The sequence below is a fragment of the Lithobates pipiens genome, unplaced genomic scaffold (assembly GCF_037356315.1).
Source record: "Lithobates pipiens isolate NorthernLeopardFrog02 unplaced genomic scaffold, aLitPip1_a1.2 Scaffold_23, whole genome shotgun sequence".
In the NCBI taxonomy this organism is placed as follows: Eukaryota; Metazoa; Chordata; class Amphibia; order Anura; family Ranidae; genus Lithobates; species Lithobates pipiens.
In genome coordinates, this window is record NW_027507785.1 from 282857595 (window position 1) to 282883140 (window position 25546).

Here is a 25546-nt window from a genome sequence, read left to right on the forward strand (position 1 = left end):
ACCGTGTATGGCCGGCATTACATTTACTTCAAATCCATGAATATAGGACCCAGTGTTCCAGATTAGATGTCACTGATTAGAACCTCCTTATGGATTTTGCAAGTGAAACCTGTCTTATTTAAACCTCACACATCTAAGGCCTGTTGTTCTCCTTGCTATTAACTTGTGGTGTTTTCATTCTAAGATCAATAGAGCCCTTTAAGGTACTCAGACATTTTAGCCCAGAAGAACGTGGTATACAGGCATACTCATACTTCTAATGGGCGAGCCTTGGCCTATTTCCATTCTGCTTCTCAGTTACTGGCTTAATGGCATGGGTGTTGACCCCCCCAAAGTCGTAAAAGATTGGGGTATCTCAGACTCCGTCATTCCCACTTTAAGAGCTAGAAAATCAAACTGCCATAAGATTTACTTTCACGCATAGAAAGCCTTTTTTTGCACGGTCCAACAGGACAGGAAATTTTAACTCGATCACTTGCATTTTGCACTATTTTCAGCCTGGTCTTAACCATTATCTGCCCTCAAGGGACATGTTTCTGCCTTACTCCTCTTTCCTTGCAATACATTATCAAGACTTTTCTACAAGAAGTTGCACATATCATTCCCCTAATTCAAACCAGCTGTGTCACCTTGGGATCCCAACCTGGCGCTCATTGCTCTTCATATGTCACCCCTCCTTTGAATTGATTAGAGACATTTCTTCTGAAGACCTTTATGGTTTCCTTTTGGTTGCCATTAAGTCGGTTTATGAACTAGCAGCTCTCTCTTGTAAAGAGTCGTTTCTTGTTTTGCGCAAGGACATGGAGGTTTTGAAACCAAAACCCTCCTTTTTGCTTAAGGTGATCTACTCTTTCCACTTTTATGAAAACGTAGCCCTCCATTTCATCTGTCCTGACAAAAAACATGACAAGGAATCTGCCCTGCATTTCCTGGACGTGGTCCGTGCTGTCACAAAAGCTACAGCCTCTATTCGCAAGGCTCCCTTTTTTTTGTCCCACCCTTTGGTCCTTTAACGGCTAGTTTACACTTGCTTCAAAACAAGGATTCAGACAGGCTTTGTTAAAGCTCTCTTAACACTAGTCAAAGCTCCTGTCATGAAATAAAATGGTTAGCTTACAGTTCTGTTTACACCTTGCTTTTGCTTTTCTTCGGCTTCACTTCAAAAATTATACTCCATTTAGCTTTAGTGGTGCTTCAATGCCTCACCAAAGCCCCATGAACGCTCCACCAAAGCCCCACCAAAGCCTTACCAAAGGCGTAAACAGGACATTTTATTTAGTTACAGGAGCTTTGACTGGTGTTCAGAGAGTGTTAACAAAGTGTGTTCGAAGCCATGTTTTGAAGCAAGTGTAAACTAGCCTTAACTCCTGGTCCAGCATGGGCGAGACAACTCATTTACAGGGTATTCACCATTAAGAAAAAGGTTTCTCCCATTAGATCCTATGCCACTAGAGCTGTTGATGTCTCCTAGGCTTTTCAGCATCAAGCATCTGTATCTCAGATTTTCTAGGCCGCCACCTGGTCTTCTGGCATCAGTTTACCGTATATACTCGAGTATAGGCCGACCCGAATATAAGCCGAGGCCCCCAATTTACCCCCAAAAAAACTGGCAAACTTATTGACTCGTGTATAAGCCGAGGGTGAGACATGCCTGTCCATCCCTGTGTGTGTGTCCGTCCATCCCTGTGTGTCCGTCCATCCCTGTGTGTCCGTCCATCCCTGTGTGTCCGTCCATCCCTGTGTGTCCGTCCATCCCTGTGTGTCCGTCCATCCATCCCTGTGTGTGTGTGTGTCCATCCATCCATCCATCCCTGTGTGTGTGTGTGTCCATCCATCCATCCATCCCTGTGTGTGTCCATCCATCCATCCATCCCTGTGTGTGTGTGTCTCCATCCATCCATCCATCCCTGTGTGTGTGTGTCTCCATCCATCCATCCCTGTGTGTGTGTGTCTCCATCCATCCATCCCTGTGTGTGTGTGTCTCCATCCATCCATCCATCCATCCCTGTGTGTGTGTGTATCCATCCATCCCTGTGTGTGTGTGTCTCCATCCATCCATCCCTGTGTGTGTGTGTCTCCATCCATCCATCCCTGTGTGTGTGTGTCTCCATCCATCCATCCCTGTGTGTGTGTGTCCGTGTGTGTCCGTGTGTGTGTGTGTGTGTGTGTGTGTGTGTGTCCAGCCTACCTGTGTCCCGAGCCTGTGTCCCGAGCCTGTGTCCCGAGCCTCCGTCCCGTGCCTTGCCTCCTTGCCTCCGTCCCGTGCCGTGCCTTGCCTCCGTCCCGTGCCGTGCCTTGCCTCCGTCCCGTGTCGTGCCGTGCCGTGCCTTGCCTTGCCTCCGTCCCGTGCCTTGCCAGGATCGCCGCTCTTCGTCGGCGCCTCGGCGGCCATTGTAAAATTCAAAAGCCGCGCCTCCGCCTTCGCCTGTGATAGGCGGAACACTGAATTTCCCAGCAGCCTGTGTTCCGCCTATCACGGACATCGTCTCATCCTCGTCCGTAGTACGAGGATGAGACGATGTCCGTGATAGGCGGAACACAGGCTGCTGGGAAATTCAGTGTTCCGCCTATCACAGGCGAAGGCGGAGCCGGAGGCGCGGCTTTTGAATTATAGAATGGCCGCTGTCTGTCTGCTCGACACACTGATCGAGCAGGCAGACAGCGATGACTCGAGTATAAGCCGAGGGGGGCACTTTCAGCCTCAAAAAAGAGGCTGAAAATCTCGGCTTATACTCGAGTATATACGGTACATGTTTTCCAAGCTCTACCAAAGGGATATATCTGAGTGTTTTGTTCAGGTTCCTTAAAGGGGTATTAAACCCAAAACCAAAATGTATGATGTTGCAGCTTACCAATTCGTTAGATGTGGTAGCTGCATCAGGTTTCTTTTCTTTGGCTATTTCCCTCTGTTTTCACGTGGTGACCTGGCCAGACACGGATCGCCTGTATTAGTGAAACACAACTCCTGGAGGAACGAGCACACAAGGCACAACAGACAGCAGCGATGTCAGTCTGTGGGGGAGGGTAGTGTTAACAGTATTAGCAGATTTAGTACCACTAACAAATTGAAGCCAAACTCTAGCTCACGTTTATCGGTTACAGCAAAGTTGTTGTTTTTTTTCTTTTTTTCTCTTTGGGATAAAGGTTTTGCATGAATAAATAAAAGCAGATTACTTTAACCCTGCCACTGTTTAGTGGTTGGTCTCATCCATGTAAACTGATACATTCTTCTGGAGAACCCTGGTAACCCAGCTTGCTGGCTGGGTTACCAGATGAAAAAAAAAGGAACCTAACACAGTCATCACATATAAGAATTGGCGAGCTGTCATATAATAGTAATGGTGTACAAAAGCAATTATATTGTAGATTTTTCTTTGTCCCCCAAATTTTTCAGAACTTTAGCACTGGTGCAGAGCAGTCGAATTGTACAGATTTGGTCTTAAAGCAGTGGTAAACTTAGAGACAAAAATATAATGTAAAAAAGAAGGAAAACCACATCTACGAATTGGTAAGCTGCAATATATAAACATATTTTTTGGGGGTTAATACCACTTTATATAAGACCAAGTCACCTATGTTTATCTTCCTTACACAATTGTGGCCATCACAAACTAATGTCAGTATACTAGTCCATTTTATTGAAAGATGATCAAATAGCACTACCCACCTAGGTCCAAAGCTCTGAGAAATTTTACTCTGTGAGGGACTAATCGTAAAGATCTTATAAAGGTGTCTTTGTAATTAAGCCCTCGTAAAGTGAAATATGTCAGTGTTTTGGACCCAAGGGAAGATGTGTCACTTGCTAATCTTTAAATAAAATAGATTAATATATTGATGGTGTGTGGTGGCCATGATTGTGTACAGTGCTATTCAGGAGCAGAAAGGGGATCATCAACCAGAAGCTGCACCTAGAGCTGCCAGAAATTAAGCAGTTTATATCAAAGTAACCTAATTATTGGCCGATGTAGGTTTTCTTAGGATAATTGCAAATAATTGGCCTGTTTATGTAGAATTGACTAATCTGTGTGTTATCTACTCCAATGTTGGTTATGCCAAATAGAGATTACAGCTGTGGTGAGCATGGTGGCAAACTAGTCCTACAGAGACCTCCTTGACAGTTATCTGTAGTCATGTAATAATTATTTTCACTGTCCCCAAACTAAGGTTTATTGTGCAGGTCCACATCTGGTACTGTAAAATGTAGTCGTTTTTTTTTTTTTTTTTTTTTTAAAGGTTAGACTTTCTGGTTGTCAAAGGTTATAGCGGCTTCAAGTAGGTCTTCATTTCTCACCTAGCTTGGAGACAAATTAAAGAGGTATTCGGTCTCTTTCACATTATTCCGCAATGTGCATCCACCTGTTAAGCTGCCTGCTCAGCGGGGATCCCCTGCTGACAGGTCTGTGTCCGCTTCACTGTGCATAGCAGATACGGACACAGCCATGCTGTTCTCTATGGAAACCGACCACCTGTCCATCTCCATCCAACTGTCATTCGATCCACCGGACGAATGGGGAATGGATCCCCCATCCGTCTCTTTTTGGCAGACAGGATCGGATACTGGTGGATGTCAGCGGACACATCTGCCTCTACATAGAGAGCAATGGCTAGTTCAGTCAGGTCCGCCTGAAAAACTGACAGGCCTAAATAATATACACTGATTTGGGTTAGTTTTACAAAAGAAATGTAGCAGAATGCTTTCTGGCCTAAACTTATGAAGAAAGATTATTTGCAAAATTATATATATATATATATATGTATGTGTGTATATATATATATATATATATATATATAATATTTATATAGCAAAAAATAAGAAACCGTAGTGATTAAATACTACCAAAACAAAGCTCTATCTGTTAAAAAAAAAAAAAAAATAATAATAGATAGATATATAGATATATATATATATAGATATATATATATATATATATATATATACATATATACATTTGAGAAAATTTGACTACAGTGTTGCATGGCTGAGTAAATGTTATTCAAAGTGTGGCAGCGCTGACATTTTGAAAAATGGCCTGGACTGCAAGGGTCCAGACTTGGAGTGGTTAAAGACCCCGAAGCTTGGTCACCCTTTATTCTTAAGCTTGTCTATTTTGACAGATAAGCAGATTTTTTTTTTTTTGCTTCCACATTTGCAGTCTGGCAAACTTCACAATCACTAAATTAATTTGAAAAGATGAGCATATTGGGCATCCGTTACTGCAGCATATGGCAATTTCGGTTAATTTAATACCTGTGCTGCAAATATCTACTCAGTACAAATATTCAATTTATTGTCAGTCTGCTGCATCTGTGCAGGTGCTGGATAAGCAAAGCGCCATATGTGCGCCCTACTTGCTGGCTGTTTGCAGAGGTACGAATATATTGCCTTCCTGGGCTTTTCATATGCATAAATATTTAGCTATCCCCTGATTTTTCATATGTCAAATATTAAACTTTACAAAAGTATGCAAGAAATAAATGTTTTGCCCTATATGCTGCCACAGTGTATTGAGAACCATCATTTAATCAATGCATTGCTATCCAAGGAGTAGTTCTTGTTTTATAAAGCCTGTCTTGGGGAGTTATGGCCATTGAAGACAATTTTTAATTTTTTTGGACGACTTAATATTGCTGTCATTAAGATAGCAAGTAGTTTTCTTTTTACAAACTCCCTTGTCATGCATTAAGGCTGTACTGTGGAATTCGCATGACAAGAGAGTGTGACCGGCTCTCAATGGAGCCAGTTCACACAGCTCCCAGGGTCCTGTGTGACTTTGGTTCCGAATCGGGTGCAAATTCAGGAAAAAATTTGGACCTGAATCGGTGAAATAAGGAAAATAATTACATCAGTGAAATATATAGGTAATAATTTTCTTTTTTTATCCTTCTAGACCGCCCCCTGGCAGATATACCATTCCTGCACAGAATCACACATATATATAGATATATATCTATATATATTTATTATTTAACCGGTTCCCGACCAGCGCACGCCGATGTACGTTGGCAGAATGGCACGGGCAGGCATATTGGCGTACAGGTACCTCCAATCTTCAATGCCGCCCCGCCATCGCGCTCGCGTGCCGGTCGGGACCCCCGTGAGTCCGGTCGCGGGTCACGCGGATTTGATCGCTGCGGGCATACCCGCGATCGTCTCACGGGACGGCTGAATGGAGGAAATGCAGTGTAAACAGAATTTCTCCATTCTGCCTAGCAACTGGTGACGCTGATCTCTGCTCCATGTGATTGGAGCAGAGATCAGTGTTCACTAAATGAAAGCCCAACCCCCCCCCACAGTTAGTAACACACCCCTAGGAACACTTAACCCCTACACTGCCACCCACTGGTTAACCCCTTCACTGCCAGTGTCATTTACACAGGAATCACTGCATTTATATAGCAGTGATTACTGTATAAATGACAATGGTCCCAAAAATTTGTCAAAAATGTCCGATGTGTCCAAAACCAATCAATAATCGCTTATTGCACATATTTTTGGTAAAAAAAAATTAGAATACGTATCGGCCTAAACTCAGGGAAAAAATGTTTTTTTTATATATTTTTGGGGGATTTTTATTATAACAAAAAAGTAAAAAATAATGCGTTTTTTTCAAAATTGTCGCTCTATTTTTGTTTATAGCGCAAAAAATAAAAACCGCAAGGGTGATCAAATACCACCAAAAGAAAGCTCTATTTGTGGGAAAAAAAGGACATCAATTTTGTTTGGGAGCCACGTCGCACGACCGCGCAATTGTCAGTTAAAGCGACGCAGTGCCGAATCGCAAAAAGTGGTCTGGTCTTTGACCAGCAAAATGGTCCGGTCTGTAAGTGGTTAAGGTACTTATATAGCGCCGTCAATTTACGCAGCGCTTTACATATATATTTTACATTCACATGGATCCCTACCCTGGAGGAGCTTACAATCTATGGTCGCTAACTCACGTTCATATACGAGGGCCAATTTAGACAGAAGCCAATTAGCTTACCAGCATGTCTTTGGAGTGTTGGAGGAAACCTGAGTACCCGGAGGAAACCATGCAGGCACAGGGAGAACATGCAAACTCCAGGCTGGTAGTATCATGATTGGGATTTGAAACAGCGACCCCTTTTAATTGCTAGGTGAGAGTGCTACATATATATATATATATATATATATATATATATATATATATATATATATATAATGTGTGTGTGTGTGTGCGCGTGCGTGCGTGCGTGTCATTCTGCACTTCCTCCTAGTGGGCGTGTGCAGCTTCTGCTGTGATTACTTACAGCAGAAGCTGGTTTGCGGGTGCCAGGCACTGGATGTCCACCGACACTTGCTGATCATCGGGCAGAGACACAGAACAGAGCTCTCCCTTGACGATGTCTGTTAGACGAAACATACGTCGGGTGGTTGATGCGCTGACATCATCGCGGTACATTGAGGAGTCTGAACGGGCGATTGCTAGGCGGCCGGCTATTTTTATGTGAGACGCTATCCCATTCGTTATTTCTTATAAGTGTCATTCTTTTAATTATTAAACTTTATCTACTGGTTTGCACTATGGAGTGCCTTATGTTGATCTTTTTGGGCTATCATGCTTGATCGCTATATGGCCATATTGGACAGAATATCCTGCTTGCCCTGAGTTGTGGCTTGCCTCTGGTAAGCCTGCATTTAGGTGGTGGTGTTCACTATTTTGGGTGCCAGCTTGTTGGTCTTTTTACTTCACCGGATTACCCACCTGTGGCTTCACTTTACACTGTGGATCTATCATTTCACTTGTTTTCTACAGATCAGTCTTCTATTTGAATATCCCCATTGGACTGTTTATTTTCAATTTTATTTGTACTGTTACACTGATATGGTGTATTTTTATATTTATCAATTATTTATTTACTTATTAATGATTTATGGACTTTTTATCATTTAGATTATAGGTTTTGTTCGTTCTAGTAAAAGCAGCACAGAGTTTACACAAAAACACAGTTAACCCTTTGATCGCCGTAGATGTTTAATAAAAAAAAAAAATCTAATACAGTGATCAGTGCTAAAAAAATATGCATGGTCCCTTCCCAGCCGGTGTCATTAGTACCGTGACCGTGCATATTTTTTTTTAGCACTGATCACTGTATTAGTGTCACTGGTTCCCGCAAAGTGTCAGTGTATGAGAGTCTACCGCAATATGGCAGTTCCGCTATAAGACGCTGATCACCGCCATTACTAGTATAACAAAACAAATACAAATTCCAGTATATATACCACAGTTTGTAGATGCTATAACATTTGCACAAATCAATATACGTTTATTGGGAATTTTTTTTACCAAGAATACATTTTGGCCTAAATTCATTGAAGACGTTATTTTTATTATTTATTGTTATTTTTTTTTGGATATGTTTTGTAGCAGAAAGTAAAAAATTGTTTGTTTTTTTTTTTTCTTCAAAATTGTCAGGGTTTTTTTTTGTTTATAGCGCAAAAAATAAAAACCGCAGTGGCGATCAAATACCACCAAAAGAAATTTATTTTTATGGAGGGAGAAAATGACACAAATTTCATTTGAGTACATTGTTGCATGAAGCTGCGCAGTGCCACAAAGCAAAAAATGGCCTGGCCATGAAGGGGGATAAATCCCCTGGAGGTCAAGTGGTTAAAATGAAATATCAACTGCTAAATGTTGAAAATGATTATATTCAGCATACTAAAGTCTAAGGTTGCTATCATCTTTTTCCTTTTTTACTTGGAAAGCTTCATCCTTTAATAGAACGGCATTAGGACCGCATTATGAGAGGCTGTGCAATTATGCTGATACCGAGCTGAGATGTAACTGTTTGTGAGCAAAGTACAAACCCGCCTGTATTTGTTGATTAAAATAAATCACAGCTGTTTGGTGGCTTGCTGCTCTAACTGCTGCCTGCAACATGCCTCTTTATTGTGTTCTAATTGCTACCTAACAAGGCGTATGTTTTCAGCTTGCTGCTTTCCATAAGGAATATCTTTAATAAGACGTAATGAGACCTTGCAGTATTACGTGACACCCAAGAGAGAAAACGCCCTGCGTGGCCCCATAGAGTTGGTTAGGAGTTGGTCCTTGCTGATGTCAGATTTGTGTCTTGCTGCTTTTTACCTTTACATTTAGTAGGAGTTTGTTTTGTTGCAATCCTAAAGTTGCCTCAACAATTGTTCCATAGGTTGTGAATGTGTACCATTTGATTGGGTTTTCTTGTACATTGGTACACAAGTTTATCATTGGTAATCATATGTTGCACTTGGGCTGATTATCACCTGAGTGACTGTGACCTTGTATGTTATGCCGCGTACACACGAGCGGACTGTATGGCGTACTTAGTCCGTCGAAACACATTTCAGCGGACAATCCGCTCGTGTGTGGGCTTCAGCGGACTTTTTCAGCGTGCAGTCTGGCGTACTAAGTATTTAGGTTTTTTCGAAATTCTGTCCGTCATACTTTGGTTTCAGCGGATAGTACGGTCGTCAGTATGCTAGTTCGACGGACTAAGAATGGCGCATGCCCAGAAAGGATTTACACAGCGGAAGGGTGCTTTGCTGTGTCTTGGACTTCCTATTTCTAGTCCCGTCGTACGTGCTGTACACGTCATCGCGCAAGCTTTCGACGGACTGTTTGTGCATCCGTGTGTGGTCAAGTCCGTTCAGTGGAAAGTACGACGGACTGTCCGTCGGATTGTATGACGAACTAAGTATGCCATACAGTCCGCTCGTGTGTACGGGGCATATCGCAAGCTAAGGCCCGGCCATACACGGTGCAAAACCACAGGTGGCAGGAAAGAAATTTGCACAATTCCCCTATCAATACAGACAGTGCTGATGGGACTTTACAAAAAGAGCAGGAGGGCGCACCGACCTTGTGCATTAAAAAATATAAAATGTATTCATACAATATAACAAGAATTGTACTCACAATTCTTGAGTACAAGAGCACAGGGCTTATCAATACTCTGGCAATTTGTGAGCAGTATTTCTAGATGCCTGCAACCTGGACCAGATATTTGGAGGAACCAGATGGCATCACAAACGGCTTACGCGTTACGAGGGCAAACCCTCTTCCTCAGAGCAACAGTGCTGATGGGAATCCCTCCTGCTGAGCCACTGTCTGGTCCCGGCAGGAGAAGCCGATGAATATTGCTAGCGACAATCGTAAGAGAATCCGGTAGGCTGGTTGTACCCATCACAGTACATTCAGCCTGCCCATTACCGGTTTCGATGAAAACCAAATACCCCTTCCCCAGATGAAAACCAGGTACCTGGCGCAAGCAAGCAGAGCTTCCCCTTTTGTGTGGAGCTTCGCTTAAGCAATACAGCTCAGCCGAGGACCCAACCCAGGCTTCTTATCGGATAATGGTAGTAGCACATTGACAAGGTTCTCCCCTCCTGTCAACGCATTCATAGTTTTCAACTGCCCTTTTTTTTTTTTTTTTTTTCCTTTAATAGAACTACATTTAGTATTTTAATGAATACTAGAATCGATTGTGTTCTGCCTGAGGTTCAGTTTTAAAATGAACATTTGGTATGTTCATGTAGGGGCAAAACGGCAGGCTCACTTAACTGTTGTCCATTCCATATTACATGCTGACCTTTCGCTTAGACTGTTTAACTGCTGTAAGTTACTCTAAATACTTATTAATTCAGTTTATGGAGATACATGTAACTCACTGGTGCCCTGTTATTGGCTGCTCAGGTACTTGGAGGTGTCACATGAGCTGTTAAATATTTTCCTGTCGAAGTTGCCCCTGGCCAAGCGAGACTGACCAGGAACAGATAGGGCAAAGCCCAACATTTATGTCAAAATTTGCATATGTAACTCAGGCTTTATATTGATGGATTAAAATATTTCTAAAGGCAGAACTTTTTTTTTTACCCTAATCATTCCCCAAATTAAAGTGATTATAAAGGCAGAAGGTTTCTTATCTTAATGCATTCTACGCATTAAAATGAAACACCTTCTGTGTGCAGCAGCTCCCCTAATACTTACCTGAGGTCCATCTCAATCCAGCGATGTAGGATTGTCTCGGCTGCCCGGGACTCCCCTCCTCATTGGTTGAGACAGCAGCGTGGCACCATTGGCTCCCGCTACTGTCAATCAATGTCAGTCAGCCAATGAGGGGAGAGAAAAATGCTCAACATGAACATTTTGCAAGCGTTTTTTAGCTTCTTTTCTCACAAAACAACAGCTCTCCACCCCTAATCTCCTCCCCCTAATGCTTTATATTGGCTAAAATACAAATACCTGAACCTTAAACATAAAAATGCTTGTATATGCTTCTAAAATGCTTGCAAAACACTCAAATAAAACTGCCTGAAAATCGCTCTGCTAAGGTGTGATACTTGCCTATCTCCATCCAGCACTGTGCCCATGTGCAGAAGTGCTGATATATCGCTCTCCTCTCCTGCTGCTGTCAATCAAATCCTGTGATGAGGGGGCAGGGCCACAGCACAGCTTGGGAACAAGCCTGCTCATGTGCTTCTATAGCAATCGGCTTGTTATGGTGGTGCATGCAGAAGAGGTGGTGCCTAGAGTGCCGCTGAAGGACCTTAGAAGAGATCATCAGGGCTGCTTAGTGCAATACCATTGCACAAAAGCAAATAACTATAATATGTTTGTTATTGTAGAAGTTAAAATATGTAAAGGCTCCACTGGTTAAAAAAAAAAGTATATAAAGGCATTATTTATTTTTTTTTTTTAGCTTTGTATTGAGCAGGTATAGATTTCACCCCTTGTCAACTTTGTATTTCTCTCTCTCTCTTGTGGTCTGGTGATCACTGTCACTGGGACCAAAAGTAGAAATCCAGAAATTCACTAGAGCAAGAGTCGGAAGAAAATATTTCAGCTGGGACACCATTCCATTGTCAACTCTCTAAGATGAGAATTCTGTTCATTTTGAGAAGGTTGCCTCTTATTTCCTGCCATGACTCTGGACAAGGAGTAAAGTGGAAATCTCTCCAGAGTGATAAAGGAATAAAAAAAAAAAAAATCAACAGCCTGGCCTGATAAGGATTTTAACCATTCCCTACATACCTAAATTACATACCATTGATACAGAGCAGCCTGGATCCTCCTCTTCTTGGGTCCCTCTTTGCTGCTCCTGGCCTCTCCCTCCTATCGAGTGCCCCCACAGTCATCAGCTTCCTATGGGGGCACTGGAGTCGAGTCACAGCTCACTGTGTCCATTCAGATACAGAACCCCAACCCAGCCCCATCCCCCTCTCTCCCATGATTGGCTGACTTACTTTGATTGACAGCCAGGGGTGATGCTGCTGTGTATCAGCCAATCAGGAGGTGTGTCCCAGATGGCTTATTCATGGATATCGCTGGAGGGAGATGGGGCTCAGGTAAGTAATTAGGGGGGTGCTGGGGAGGCTGCTACATACAGAAGGTTTTTTGTCTTAATGCATTAAGATAACAAAAAAGTCTGCCTTTGCAGCTCTAAGACCTCTTTCATACTGAGGCGGTGGGTCCGTTAGCGTTAAAGTGGCGCTAGTTTTAGTTGCACTTTATATCGGTGCTTTTTGGCCACTAGCGGGGTTCGTTTAACCCCCTGGCTAAAGACAGAGGAAAGGGTTAATAGCGCCCCTTTTGAGGCGCTGCCGAAGCGCTTTGCACACCGCTTGTGCACCACCCCAAAGATGCTGCTTGCAGAACTTTTTTTCCTGTCCTGCGAGCGCACCACCCCACTGGGAAAGCACTCGGGCTTTCACAGTGGGGTGGCTTGAGAGGCGCTTTTACAGGTGCTATTTTTAGCACTGAAAAGCGTGTGAAAGGGGTCTAAGTCATGTGCCTAAAGGGTCCAGTGATGAAAATGCAACCCTGGACACAGGCAGTTGGTTCCACCAAGTGCAAAATATAAATGTGAGTGCTGATATATCGCTCTGCTCTCCTGCTGCTGTCAATCAATTTCTGTGATGAGGGGGCAGAGCCACACCACTCTGTGTGGCTATGGATGCACCCAGCCCAGCTCGAGAACAAGCCTGCACATGTGCTCCTATAGCTGGGGGACCTTAGAAGAGGAGATTTAGGGCTGCTTAGTACAATACCATTGCACAATGAAGCACCTATAGATACACTGTGGACCCCTTGTGTGTGAGTGATTCTCTGTATAATTACACTTTCTGTGTATATCATTGAACCTTTTTGAATCTTTTTTAGGAATTTTTATGAATCTTATAATTGTGACTGTGCGCCTTTTTTTTTTCTGCCTTTTTTTGGGGTTGGGGTTTCTTAGTGATGACTCCTTATTTAAAGCACTTTTCTTAAGGTGTCCAAAGTAGTCTAGCACTAAAGAAGAGGGTGCACCCCGTAAACACATCAGCTTTACACAGCTTGATATGAACGGCATATGTGTATCCACACTGCATAGCATTGTGTGGTTCTATGACTAATTGATCCCATTTTTATTGATTTTAATATTCAAATAACTGTCTTTTGGTAATGCACTAGGTGCGTCCCTTTTTGTGTGTTTTTGTAGTATTGAGAACTACAAGCTGACAGCCGCAAAGGCAGATCTTGTAGTTTTCGTTCACAGAACTCTGTGAATGAGTGACGTGGCCAGGCAGAGGAAGCCACTCACAGCCACGTTCTCTGCGGATTCTGTCAGAGAGCGGGGGGGAGAAGATCCCATGACATCGGGGAGGTGGGGGACCCGTGGATTTGTAACATGTTACATACCCTGAATAGGAAAGTGTGAAAGTGATGACCCAATGTAAGCAGAAATTTAAAGGAGAAGTTCACCTTTTTTAACATGTTACACCCCGAATATGGGCATAACATATTACAAAAGTTGAACTTATCCTTTAACCACTTTGCATCGGGAGGGCGTCCAAGGACGTCCCTGATTTTGCGGGGCTATATCTGAATGATGCCTGCAGTCCAGACATCATTCGGATATCGACTTTTTCAGCCGGCGATTCTCTACACCATAAGAACAATCGTAGCGGCTGTTCCGCCACTTGATCGTTCATACGGGCAGCGCGAGGGGACAACCCGCCGCCCTCTGCTTCTACTGACTCACCGCTTCCATCAGTGAGCCGGAGACCGGATCCGCTGGCCCCCGGATGTCCACCATAGAGATTTCCGGAGGACCAGATGGTTGCCGGAGTCTCTATGATCATTCGGTAGCTAGGCGCGATGTTATGACGTCACTCCCGGCCTCTGCATTCAAAAAACTGGCGCCACCTGGGCTGCGAAGGCAAGATTGTTTTTTATTTATTTTTTTATATTTTTTGATCTTAGGCTTCACGGCCTAGAGGTGAGATATGGGATCTTATTGACCCCATATCTCGCTATAAAAAGGACCGATAGTGCCATATTCCTATTACAAGGGATGTTTACACGAACGCATACGTAAGTCCCACCCACATATGAAAACGGTGTTCAAATCACACATGTGAGGTATCGCTGCAAACATTAGAGCGAGAAAAATAATTCTAGCCCTAGACATCCTCTGTAACTTAAAGCATGTAACCAGTAAAAAAATGTAAAGCATCGCCTATGGGGAATTTTAAGTACCAAAGTTTGGCGCCGTTCCACAAGCGTGTGCAATTTTGAAGCGTGACATGTTAGGTATATAATTACTCGGCGTAACTTCATCTTTCACATTCTGCAAAAAAATTGGGCTAACTTTAATGTATTTTTGTTTTGTTTTTCCCAAAAAAAGTGTTTGAAATATTGCTGCGCAAATACGCAACATAAAAAGTTGCACCATTGTATTCTCCAGGGTCTTTGCTATAGAAAAAAAACATGTATAATGTTTGGGGGGTTCTATGTAATTTTCTAGCAAAACATTATGAATTTTACATGTAGAGAAATGTCAGAATTGCCCTGGGTGCAAATTGGTTAAATCTCTGCTTACATTTGGTCATCGCTGTCACACTTTCCAAGAAGGTAGTTGTAGTTTTACAGCTGTCATTAAGAGTGGAGACGTGGTGCAGACAAAGACTAAAGCCGCGTACACACGGGCGGACTGTATGGCCTACTTAGTCCGCCGAAACACATTTCAGCGGACAGTCCGCTCGTGTGTGGGCTTCAGCGGACTTTTTCAGCATGCAGTCTGGCGTACTAAGTATTTCGGAATTTCCGTAATACTGTCCGTCATACTTTGGTTTCAGCGGACAATCCGCTCGTGAGTAGGCTAGTTCGACGGACTAAGAATGGCGCATGCTCAGAAAGGATTTACACGGCGGAAGGTTGCATTGCTGTGTATTGGACTTCCTATTTCTAGTCATCGTGCAAGCTTTCGACGGACTGTTTGTGCATTCGTGTGTGGTCAAGTCCGTTCATTCGAAAGTATGATGGACTGTCCGTCGGATTGTATGACGGACTAAGTAGGCCATACAATCCACCCGTGTGTACGCGGCCTAAAGCCGCGTACACACGGGCGGACTGTCTGGCCAACTAAGTCCGTCAGACAATCCGACGGACAGTCCGTCCTACTTTTGAATGAACGGACTTGACCACACACGATGAACAGACAGTCCGTTGAAAGCTTGCGCGATGACGTGTACAGCACGTACGACGGGACTAGAAATAGGACGTCCAATACTCAGCAATGCAACCTACTGCCGTGTAAATCCTTTCTGAGCATGCGCCATACTTAGTCCGTCCAACTAGCCTACTCACGAGCGGACTGTCCACTGAAACCAAAGTTGGACGGACTGTATTACGGAAATTCCGAAAGACTTAGTCCGCCAGACTGTCCGCTGAAAAAGTCCGCTGAAGCCCACACACGAGCGGACTGTCCGCTGAAATGTGTTTCAGCGGACTAAGTTGGACAGACAGTCCGCCCGTGTGTGCGCGGCTTAGGAAGTTCACTTGATTCTTTAGAAACCATTGCAGTTACAGTCCCTATACAAATCCGCATCCCAGCTACTGACTGGGGCCAAGTACAAAAGGCTGTAGGTTGGGCACCAGGGCCTTATATTATTGAAATCTGTTTATTAAGCGAAATGGCAGCCTGCACTTTGTGACAGGTCCACTTTAAACACTTCCTCTTGTGTCGACAATTCCTTTATACATACACATGCATTCCTAATCTGATGTAGTGGTAAATAAACTGTTTACAGATAGCAGATTTGATCTCCTGGTGGTGCAGAAGGTTATGGGATGCTAATTAGGCGTAACGATGAGCCATACGAAGAGGAGGAGGGGGGAGCTTGAGCCGCTAAAACAAAGCGACAACAGCTCTGTTTGTTGACAGATGCAGCAGCCGCATATTCAGTAATTGGGTAATGGTGTAAACATTGGCAAATCGGCAAATCCCTGGGCGTATTGGGAACAGAAGGCAAACTGAAATCAAGGGTATAAACAGTCCCACCCCCTTCTCATGACACCCACAATCCTTTGCCTGAAACTGTTTTAAGATCTCCAAAGTGTAAAAGAGAACAAGAAAAGGCCACTTTGAAATTATTATTACCAGGAAGCTTGACTGAGGTTCGATATCTCCCTAATTGGCTGCAGCCCCATCTGGAGGCAACCGTTAGTGCTACAATCCCACTTTAAAAGGCAGCCGTGGTTGATCAGGAAAGCACAACTATCTAGCTGTGCCTCACTTTCCACGCCATTTCTCGACAGCTGTTCCAACATATAAGCTTAAGTTTAGCAGTTTGCTCATTTAACCACAAACCCACATAACACAACAAAGAGGAAAGAACGTGCTAAACACAGTCTGTCTTCTTAATTAGCCCAGTGATTCCCAGTTGGATATGTTGTTGTGCTGAATTCTGCTGCTTTGTTTGTAGAGAGTATATTAACTTTTCAGATGCGTTATTGAAATAACTAAAAATACATTTTTAAAAATTCCACTACGTTCCTTCCTCTTTCTGGGCATATGTTGGCCAAGCCCAGTTCCTGGCATGGTCTATATACACCTTCTTCATTACATTATGTCGATGCACAGCTCATGCAGCACCAGAGCAGGGAAAACTCCCACTCCATCTTGGGACTTTTTAAATATTGTGTTTGCTTATTATCATCAAACAAAATCTGCTTTTCTTTAGATACCCATACTGCAATGGTATGTGTCAAGTAGTAATAGGCCTCACAGGCGCATGAGGCTGAGGCCATACATTGTAAATTGTGGGTGCATTTTCAGGCCCTGGAGACACAGCTGCAGCATACAGCCCCCCATAGTAATGAATGGCTGGACGCAGGTATCAGGCATACCTGCAGCTTGAGTGCATTCAGAAACATATTCCCATACACGTTTATGCAAGTATGACGTCTCCCCGTGTACAGCTAACGCACAGTTATTTATTGCTGTGGGCGGCTATGCACTGCAGCTCTGCCTTCGGGGAAAGGAAATATGCCCACAATGAACATTGTACAGCCTCACATGCTCATTTGCTATGTTTATAAATGTCTTTATTTCATATGTATAAGGTGCTTGTAAGGTTATTTTTGTACCTTCGTCCACTCTGTTCACCAGTTACGGTTCTCTCTGTGATTTCTGGCCAGGTAGTGCACGCATATAGTCTCTTGTAAGCGCGAAAATGCCCCCATGAATTCTTGCTGTCACCTTTAAAAGTGCACAGTGATTCATTGATTTTCTGTTGGTCTCTTCACTCCTGAGTTGCACTGTTAATGAATATCAGGTTGAAGCCAATCACAGGTCCTCTTTGTCTCCAGTCTATGTGCACCACCTGTGTGTATCCGCACAGAGAGCAGCTCCACGTAGCTGTGTAGTTGTTGGGTAAGGAGGACACATAGGATTGCGGCCTCATCCCTTTAAACCCAAACACACATAAATTTCACAGGTTCTGAGGCCAATTTAATGCAGATAAGGCACTAAGTGAGTTTATGTACCAATTTAAAGTGACTGTAAAGGCCTTTTTTTTTTTTTTTAAATAAACATGTCATACTTACCTCCACTGTGCAGCTCGCTTTGCACAGAGTGGCCCTGAACCTGCTTTTCTGTGGACCCCCGGCAGGTCTCGCGGCTCCTCCCCACATCAGATAACCCCTTAGGAGATGCGCTGTCCCAGGGGATTACCTTAATAATGGTGATAAAGCCATTAGCATTGATAAAAGGAATACATAGCGGGGTATAATCCACAAGTGAGGATGAATGTTTATTAATAACAAATCCACACAATGTGATTTAATGTCGGTGAAAAGCTGTGATTTCACTCCAAAAATCATGTTTCAAGTGTGCAGCTGTATTTTCAATATGACCACTTCAGTGCTCCACCGCCTATGAGCACACCAACTGCATACCAGATATTTAGACCTCTAGGTTATGAGGTCTTACAGCACTACTGATATCCCAGAGTCACCTTAAAGTGGTAGTAAACTCACTTAAACATAACTTGTACCTACAGGTAAGCTTACAATCAGGCTTCCCTGTAGGTACAATGAATATCTCTAAACGCACACAGTTTAGGAGATATTAACATCAGCAAAAGCCGATGACATCATAAATGCATGTACAGTGACACTCTGTATTCAGGGCACACAGTATGCCATGGAATGCAGAGAGCCGCGCCACGGCTCCCGCACTCTTGCACAGGAGTGATTTTTTTTTTGCAGCCCTGACCACTGAAACAGCCAGAGCCCCCAACCTAGAAGGAAGACCGGGTGAAGATGGAAGCCCTATCAGTGGTAAGGGGTTTATTTGAAAGGTAAGTATGTAGTCATGTGCTAGTATGCGGTGCATAATATTCATTCAATATTCATTAAGCTCAAATATTTTTCACATAAATTAAATGATTATAAGCCTTTTTAAACATAAATGGTGTAAGTTCCTGACTTTGAGTTTGTATCTGCCTCTTGCAATCCCAATATATCACAGCTCACACTGCAAGAGGGAGAGGCAGCAGAAGAAACCAGTCAGTTCATAAGCTGGCAGTGAGTATGCTGATAGGAAGAGAGAGATGAAAAGAGATAAGCTCACCCGTGTGCTGCTTCTCTTTTTCCTGTACAGTCACAGGCTGAAGGAGGCTGAGACCTAGTTGGTCTTTTGCTCTACCAGACAAGGCTGTGCTGTGTGGCAGTGCTGGGTAAGTCTTTGGATTGGTGGGGCAGCTAAAACCTCTCATGAATACGCATCTTATTTGTATAAATAGCTGTTTGCCTGGCGTTCAGCATGAATGAGCTATTACTGTCGATTACTAATTGTACTTTTTTAATGCTGTCTTCCAGATCACGCAGTTGGATCCCAGCAGATCTCTCATGGAACTTAAGCTGTACCCTCAGGAAACACTTTTCCTGGAAGCCAAGGAATAAGTGTCCATAGAGCGGACTGTGCCGGCAGCAGAAAAGTTTCTGCGTTACGGGATAAGGAACATTACTCTCTGTCACCTCCCTGCTCCTGGAGTGCACCTGCACCACCCGGAAGAGAGAGCTTTAGAGATGCCATGTTGGAAAGATTCCACCTAAGCAAGGGATCACCCCAGTACAAAAGTCAAAGAATACACATCGCCTGTCATCCAGCTTCTGATCGAATGAATGCACTGTTCTTACACCAAAGGTGGTTCCATTAAAGAGTATCTGGCACTTCTGAAATATCTTATTCATTAATGATTCTGATGCAGGTTACAAATGTTGTACTTAATTTGCCAAAAATTATTTTATTATTTTTAGAGCTACTTCTTGCCATAGAATCATCTGGTCCAACTGGCTTAGCTAACTAGTCTGGCTCACAATATACAAATACTTCTGTTCCACATCATTGTTTCCTAATGGCCTCATTCACACAGGTGCTGGCACCCGTACTGCATGAATGAGGAGAAAGCAAATACCTCAATCACACAGTACAAGTGCTTGTGTGAATGAGGCCTTCACCTCCCTTACCTGTCCCAGCAACATGTCTGCCACAAACCATAAGCTACTGATATGCCGCTCAGCTCTTGTCTGATATCAACTCCAGGCTCCTCTCCTGTAATGAAATCACCTACTTTGATTTCTGTGAGCCTCTCATAATGTGCATTAGAAGTTGCAGCTAGTCAGTTAGAGCCCTCCTCATTTCCTGACTGGATAACTTCCAGCAACATCTAAGTTTTTTTTCCTCAACCTTACTGCCCCTTTAATTAAATGGATTTCGTTTTTTTCAATTATGGAGGCTCAGCATCACATGTGGGCGCTACCTCAATTTCCTGTTTTCAGGACGTTACAGCAACCTGTCAGCCCCTTCTACCAGCCATGATCTGCCTATATTGCAAAAAGAAGCACAGATGGCTAGTGTTGATGTAACAACTAATGTTACTAATGCAACGGCCCCTCCCCACCCCCCTTCGGTAAACGATCTCGAAGTTCATTGATTTGTGACTACTCTTCAGTCAGTAACTGTCCGTATGGGAATGTTGAGAGGCTGCAGGAGCATGACATTGCACCCACTGATCTGCTGATCGCAGGTGCAATGCTCTGCAGGTACCCAAAAATAAAAACAGATGCACAATTTTACTTTTTCTCCTTTAAAAAAAATTGTGCATTTTTTATTTTAATTTTAAAGTGAACTTATGCTTTATTAAGGTATTTAGATTAAGGGATGGAGGGGAACAAGGGAAAGCAAAATAGAAGCAGGTTAAACCTTCGCTTTGGGGGGGGGGGGGGGGGATTAATAATTAAAGTATAAATAACACAAATCCAGAAAAGCTCCAAATGCAAAGTCTGTTAATCATTCAATAATCTATAAGTAAGGTAATGTATTTTAAGTTTACAGGGACCCCCCCCCCACCACACACACACACACACACACACACACACCTCATCAAGACATTACATATGTATAAAATAGGTAAAATATATAAATCATGAAATATCAATATGTGAACCGTATACAATTGCATACATTGCAGCTGATACAGCCAATTTTCCTATTCAGTGTTGAAGACTACTCTTGCCCAAATTCTGGGAACAGGTGCTAGTTTTGGGGAAGGAACACCATTGTGAATGATGCTGTAACGCTTAGGTGCTCTTTGCCCCTTAACCAGCTCCTTATTGGAGTTCAGAAAAGAGCAGCCTTTAGCTTTGGATAGGTACCTTAGTATGATGGACAGCAGCCACCCCAGAATGTGCCCTTCAATTTGTTCACTGCATTGAGAGAGAAATGTCATAGTACAGTGATGGCAACCTTGGCACCCCAGATGTTTTAGAACTACATTTCCCATGATGCTCATGCACTCTGTAGTGTAGTTTAGTATCATGGGAGATGTAGTTCCAAAACATCTGGGGTGCCAAGGTTCGCCATCACTGTCATAGGACATGGGGTTGATTCACTAAAACTGGAGAGTGCAAAATATGGTGCAGCTCTGCATGGTAGCCAATCAGCTTCTTTAAGCATTGACAAAAAAAAAAAAGAAAAACTGGAAGCTGATTGGTTTCTATGCAGAGCCACGTCAGATTTTGCACTCTTCCACTTTAGTAAATCAACCCCATGGTGTCTTCAAATGGACTTCATAGACCAGACTCCTAGACGACAAGCCATTTGTTTCTGTGGAGTGATGTAGGTCTGAAAATTGCCAATATATCCAAACTTTATCACTTGCATCGAATGGATGGATATTTCAAAAGTTACATGCCCTCTTTATATCTCCTATTTGCAGAAAGGTGTTTGAAGTGTTCTCCATAATGATGCTGATTATCTGTATAACCTTATTTTGTCTGCCTACTAAATCAAATGTATTGGAAGGTGAATTATTGTTGGCTTGTCATCTGATTAGGCAGCCAATTACCTTGATTGGCATTTATGTAAAAGAACTTCAGATAAGGGCTTGTCAACATGGACACTTTCCATGTTCTTATAGTATGAACCTTCTAAGCAAAGTTTGCTGCTCAATATCGGGGTTTGAATGACACTTCAGGCCAGGGCTTTTCTCACCTGCTGCTTCAAAATGCATTTTAAAAGTTGCATTCCCATGTAATGATTTAGCTGGGAAGAACTGATCTCCATGCAGATTACAATAATATGGGTTCCCCTGATCTGGAACAATTTGCTCCCTACTGCATAATATAAAGGATAATTATGGCTTTATTAGAAATAGTTTAAAATTGTTACACAAGCTGTATACTAATTTAATGTCAATAATTCCCAGTCTATTTTAATTGGCCAGCATCCATGAGTTCTGTAGCAGCTTAAAAATTGGAATTGTTCCTCTTTGCTCAAATATGGCAGAATTGAAAATCAGTTTGCAGACATGATTTCACAGCCTGGCTCCTGTAGCTGGCTCCCTGCTCGTCCCAGAAATATACAATGAGCATCTGCAGCAATCTCTTTAGGTCTACTGCACTGAGTCTCTTATAAAGAGTGCTGCACATCTACAAATGCCAGCAGATACTAAATTTTACATTACAGTAATGATGGGTTTGTGGTAAAGGCTGAACTTCTCACTTAGCCCTCATTTTCAGCTGGTGCACTAACACGCTCTACCTCTGTATCTACAGACCAGAAGTAGATAAGGATCTGCATTCCCATTTGCCAAAAGTCCTGATGATTTGTATTGTTTATCCGCCATCAGTAAACCAACCGCAACGATCAAAAGGATGTGATTATGGGATCTGTGGTCATTGAAGTAATTCTAATGATAAACAGATTATTCATTTTCCAAACAGATACATGATATTAACTGAGGAGCATCTTCCTAAATGTTTGCCATTCTAATCGGAAAGTGCAAAGGAAGGTTAGAGGACATATAACTGCACAAGAAGGCTAAGTGGAGGTTATTATCCATCAATTTTATATGACTGCAGAAAGATTGGGAATATGCATACCTGTGGGTAGATTGGCCTTTCTCAACCAGTTCTGTAGAATACAGGGGTTCCTCCAGTGACTTCTAGTTGTACTTGAGCAATGAGCAAACTCTGCCTCTCAAATAACTAACCACTGACAACAGTGATCTTTAGCTATCTGTAATGGGGGAGGGTCTTCTCAATGACCAAAAATGTAAGGAATATTCTTCCTATTGACCATCATACACATGTACCATGATCTTTAGATCTAATACATGGTAGAACGGGTTCCCTGAGACCACAACATTGGATCAAGGTTTCTGCTGTGTTTAAAAAGGTTGAGAGAGGCTGGATTGGATGCTACTAATAATGCCTTCAGCTGTATAGAATATTATCACTCAAGAAGAACACATATTGGCATTGCACTGATATTAAACTCTTGCCCTCTATGGTTGTCCTCCGGTTTTATTATGGTAGTCACAATAAGGCCTCATTCGAACGGGCACAGAGGGCCCATACAGCATGGATGAGGGCTTGATTTATGCATGTGGTGTGGCACAGAGCTGCATGAACAGACATATGCAGCAACTGAATTGACTCCACCACGCAGCCGATTTTGACAGGCAGGGGTGGGTGCATGACCCTGAACCATGACAGTGTGCCTTCTAAAGAGGCCTAACGTGTATAGTGAGACCTAAAGAATATAAAGTCGTTTCTACTTCACTAATTATACTTGGCCCAAAGTCCTGCCCATTTAAGCTGGAGATGAGACACCCCATAGCAGCACAAGTCTTATTTCTAATTAGCTAAAGCCATTTGAAAAGCCCCAAAAGTGTACAGTGCAGCATCATACTAAACCCAACAAGTGTACAGAAAAGTGCAGATACTCAGCATCACTATATTGTGAAGATGTCCTTGACTGTAAAACTGTTTTGTGCCCAGCTCCACAGACCAGGTTCATGTCAAATTTTATCTTTTTATATCTGTTCGGTTTGCAGATTGTAGACCCCCATTTGGAATGTTTGACAGTAATCAGCTTATTTATTAGGGCAATATGCAAAGTGTTGTAACCTATAGCCAGAATAGGTCTTTTATTCTGAGTGCAGTAAACTAAAATCTTACTATGGGTTACGGTACTGTGCATTTTATTGTTTATCCAGCCTTTTATAAATAAGCTAATAAATATGGAAGAAAAAAAAGGAGGATTTGCAGTATTATGGTTGGACATCTATGTTGCCTGATACTTAGATAAGGTATGAGGGGGTTTTGTTTTTTTGAAGAATATATTTTGGTTGAGATGCCAGTTTTATTTATTTCTTATTTCAACTTTTGGATCTGTTTTTTTTTTTTTCTCTTATTTTTTTTAAGGCTGGGGATGTGAGGGTGCATTTCTTTGCAGTGCGTGCCTCATAAGTATATGCATGATGTGAATATTTATCTCTGAATAAACAGACCAACATCGGATACTTGAAATCTTCCCAATATTTCAGAGCTTGTCCCACAACGGGACCAAGTGGGCAAATACTTTTGGCATTGAAACAGTGCCTGTCATTCAGACTCCAGCCATTTTGACAATTGGATCCATTATTATTATTTTATTATTTTTTTTAAAGAGAATGCAGCCAAAAGCTTGTGATATCGCTCAGACAAGCGGCTAAATATTTGTGGTATCTGCCATGTTGGCTGCCTCTTTTCACAGGCGGCCTGCAGTACTCCACAACTGCTATAGAGGGTTGCAGGTTACCTGTCTCTGATTTAATAGGACTTTAGAGTTTAATTTATACTTGACTTGTCTGTGAAGATGGGACCTGTGACCCCTCATATCTATTACTCTATATTGTTCTCTGTGTGATTCATACACACAATCCCTGCACCAGAAGACATGTTTGTTGTTGCAAATGTTTCAGAGCATTCAGTTCAGTCAAAATTGTAATAAAGGACTTCACATTGACTTGAATTAGAGAGTTCCACCCATCTTGTGTAACTATGACATTGAAGAAGTGTTTGTTTTTAAGAGCTACTCTTATTAGTTGGATGCCAATACTGTACATCTGTATATGAATGATGCCTGTACGTTATGTATGCATGAGAATTTTTTTTTTCAAGGGTCTACTGACCAGTTGGCATGCCAATGTTGCCATAGGTCCTTATTCTTTTCTAGTGGCAGCATGGCTTAGACCATACCATGGTACTGCAAAGTGCTCATGTAATGGGGCGTGTAAGTGCCTTCCAGTGTAGTTATACTGTGAGTCCAGGCTGTGTGATGGCACCACCCCAGGGTGTAGGACAGCCTGGGCTCGGAGGAAGTGGGTGAATGATGCTAGCTGTCATTCAACTCCGAAGACTGAGGACATCCAGAGGCATGCCTATAGTGTTGTGGCAGGCAGCTTCAGGTTAAAGGTGAGTGATGCAGCAAAAGATTATTTTTTTATACTGTTAATCTGTGGATTTAAAAAAAAACTTAGCTATGCTGAGAAGACACAACTGCCCAACTGATGTCTCACACCTTTTTATACCTTTTAAAATACTGTACCCACATATGTTAAAATACATTTTTTCTGCTTCCTGGCCTCACACTGATTTGTCAGTGGTGGCAGAGTTGACTTAGGGCCGGTTCACACAGGGGGCGACACGAGGCGACACGACTTGCCGTGCCGCGACCTGACAAGTCGCCCCAGTTCTGTACAATGGAACCGTTCTAAGAGGAGCGACTCGAGTCGCTCCGTCTTAGAAAAAAGGTTCCTGTACTACTTTTGGGCGACCTCGGGGCGACTTGCATTGACTTCTATACAGAAGTCATTTGCAAGTCGCCGCTGAGGTCGCGGCGAGGCAAGTCGTGTCGCCTCGCATCGCCCCCAGTGTGAACCGGCCCTAAC

At 42.8% G+C, this 25546-nt stretch overlaps 1 protein-coding gene across 2 annotated transcripts in view; it reads left to right on the forward strand.

Moving 5' to 3' along the window:
* FAF1 (Fas associated factor 1) overlaps positions 1–24627 on the forward strand; it is a 440039-nt gene extending 415412 nt beyond the window's left edge. For both annotated transcript variants that reach the window (XM_077450266.1, XM_077450265.1), the window contains exon 19: positions 19146–24627. In XM_077450266.1, coding sequence (XP_077306392.1) covers positions 19146–19229 — 84 coding nt within the window. In that variant the 3' untranslated portion in view covers positions 19230–24627. The remainder of the gene's footprint in view (positions 1–19145) is intronic.
* The last annotated feature ends 919 nt before the right edge of the window (positions 24628–25546 follow it).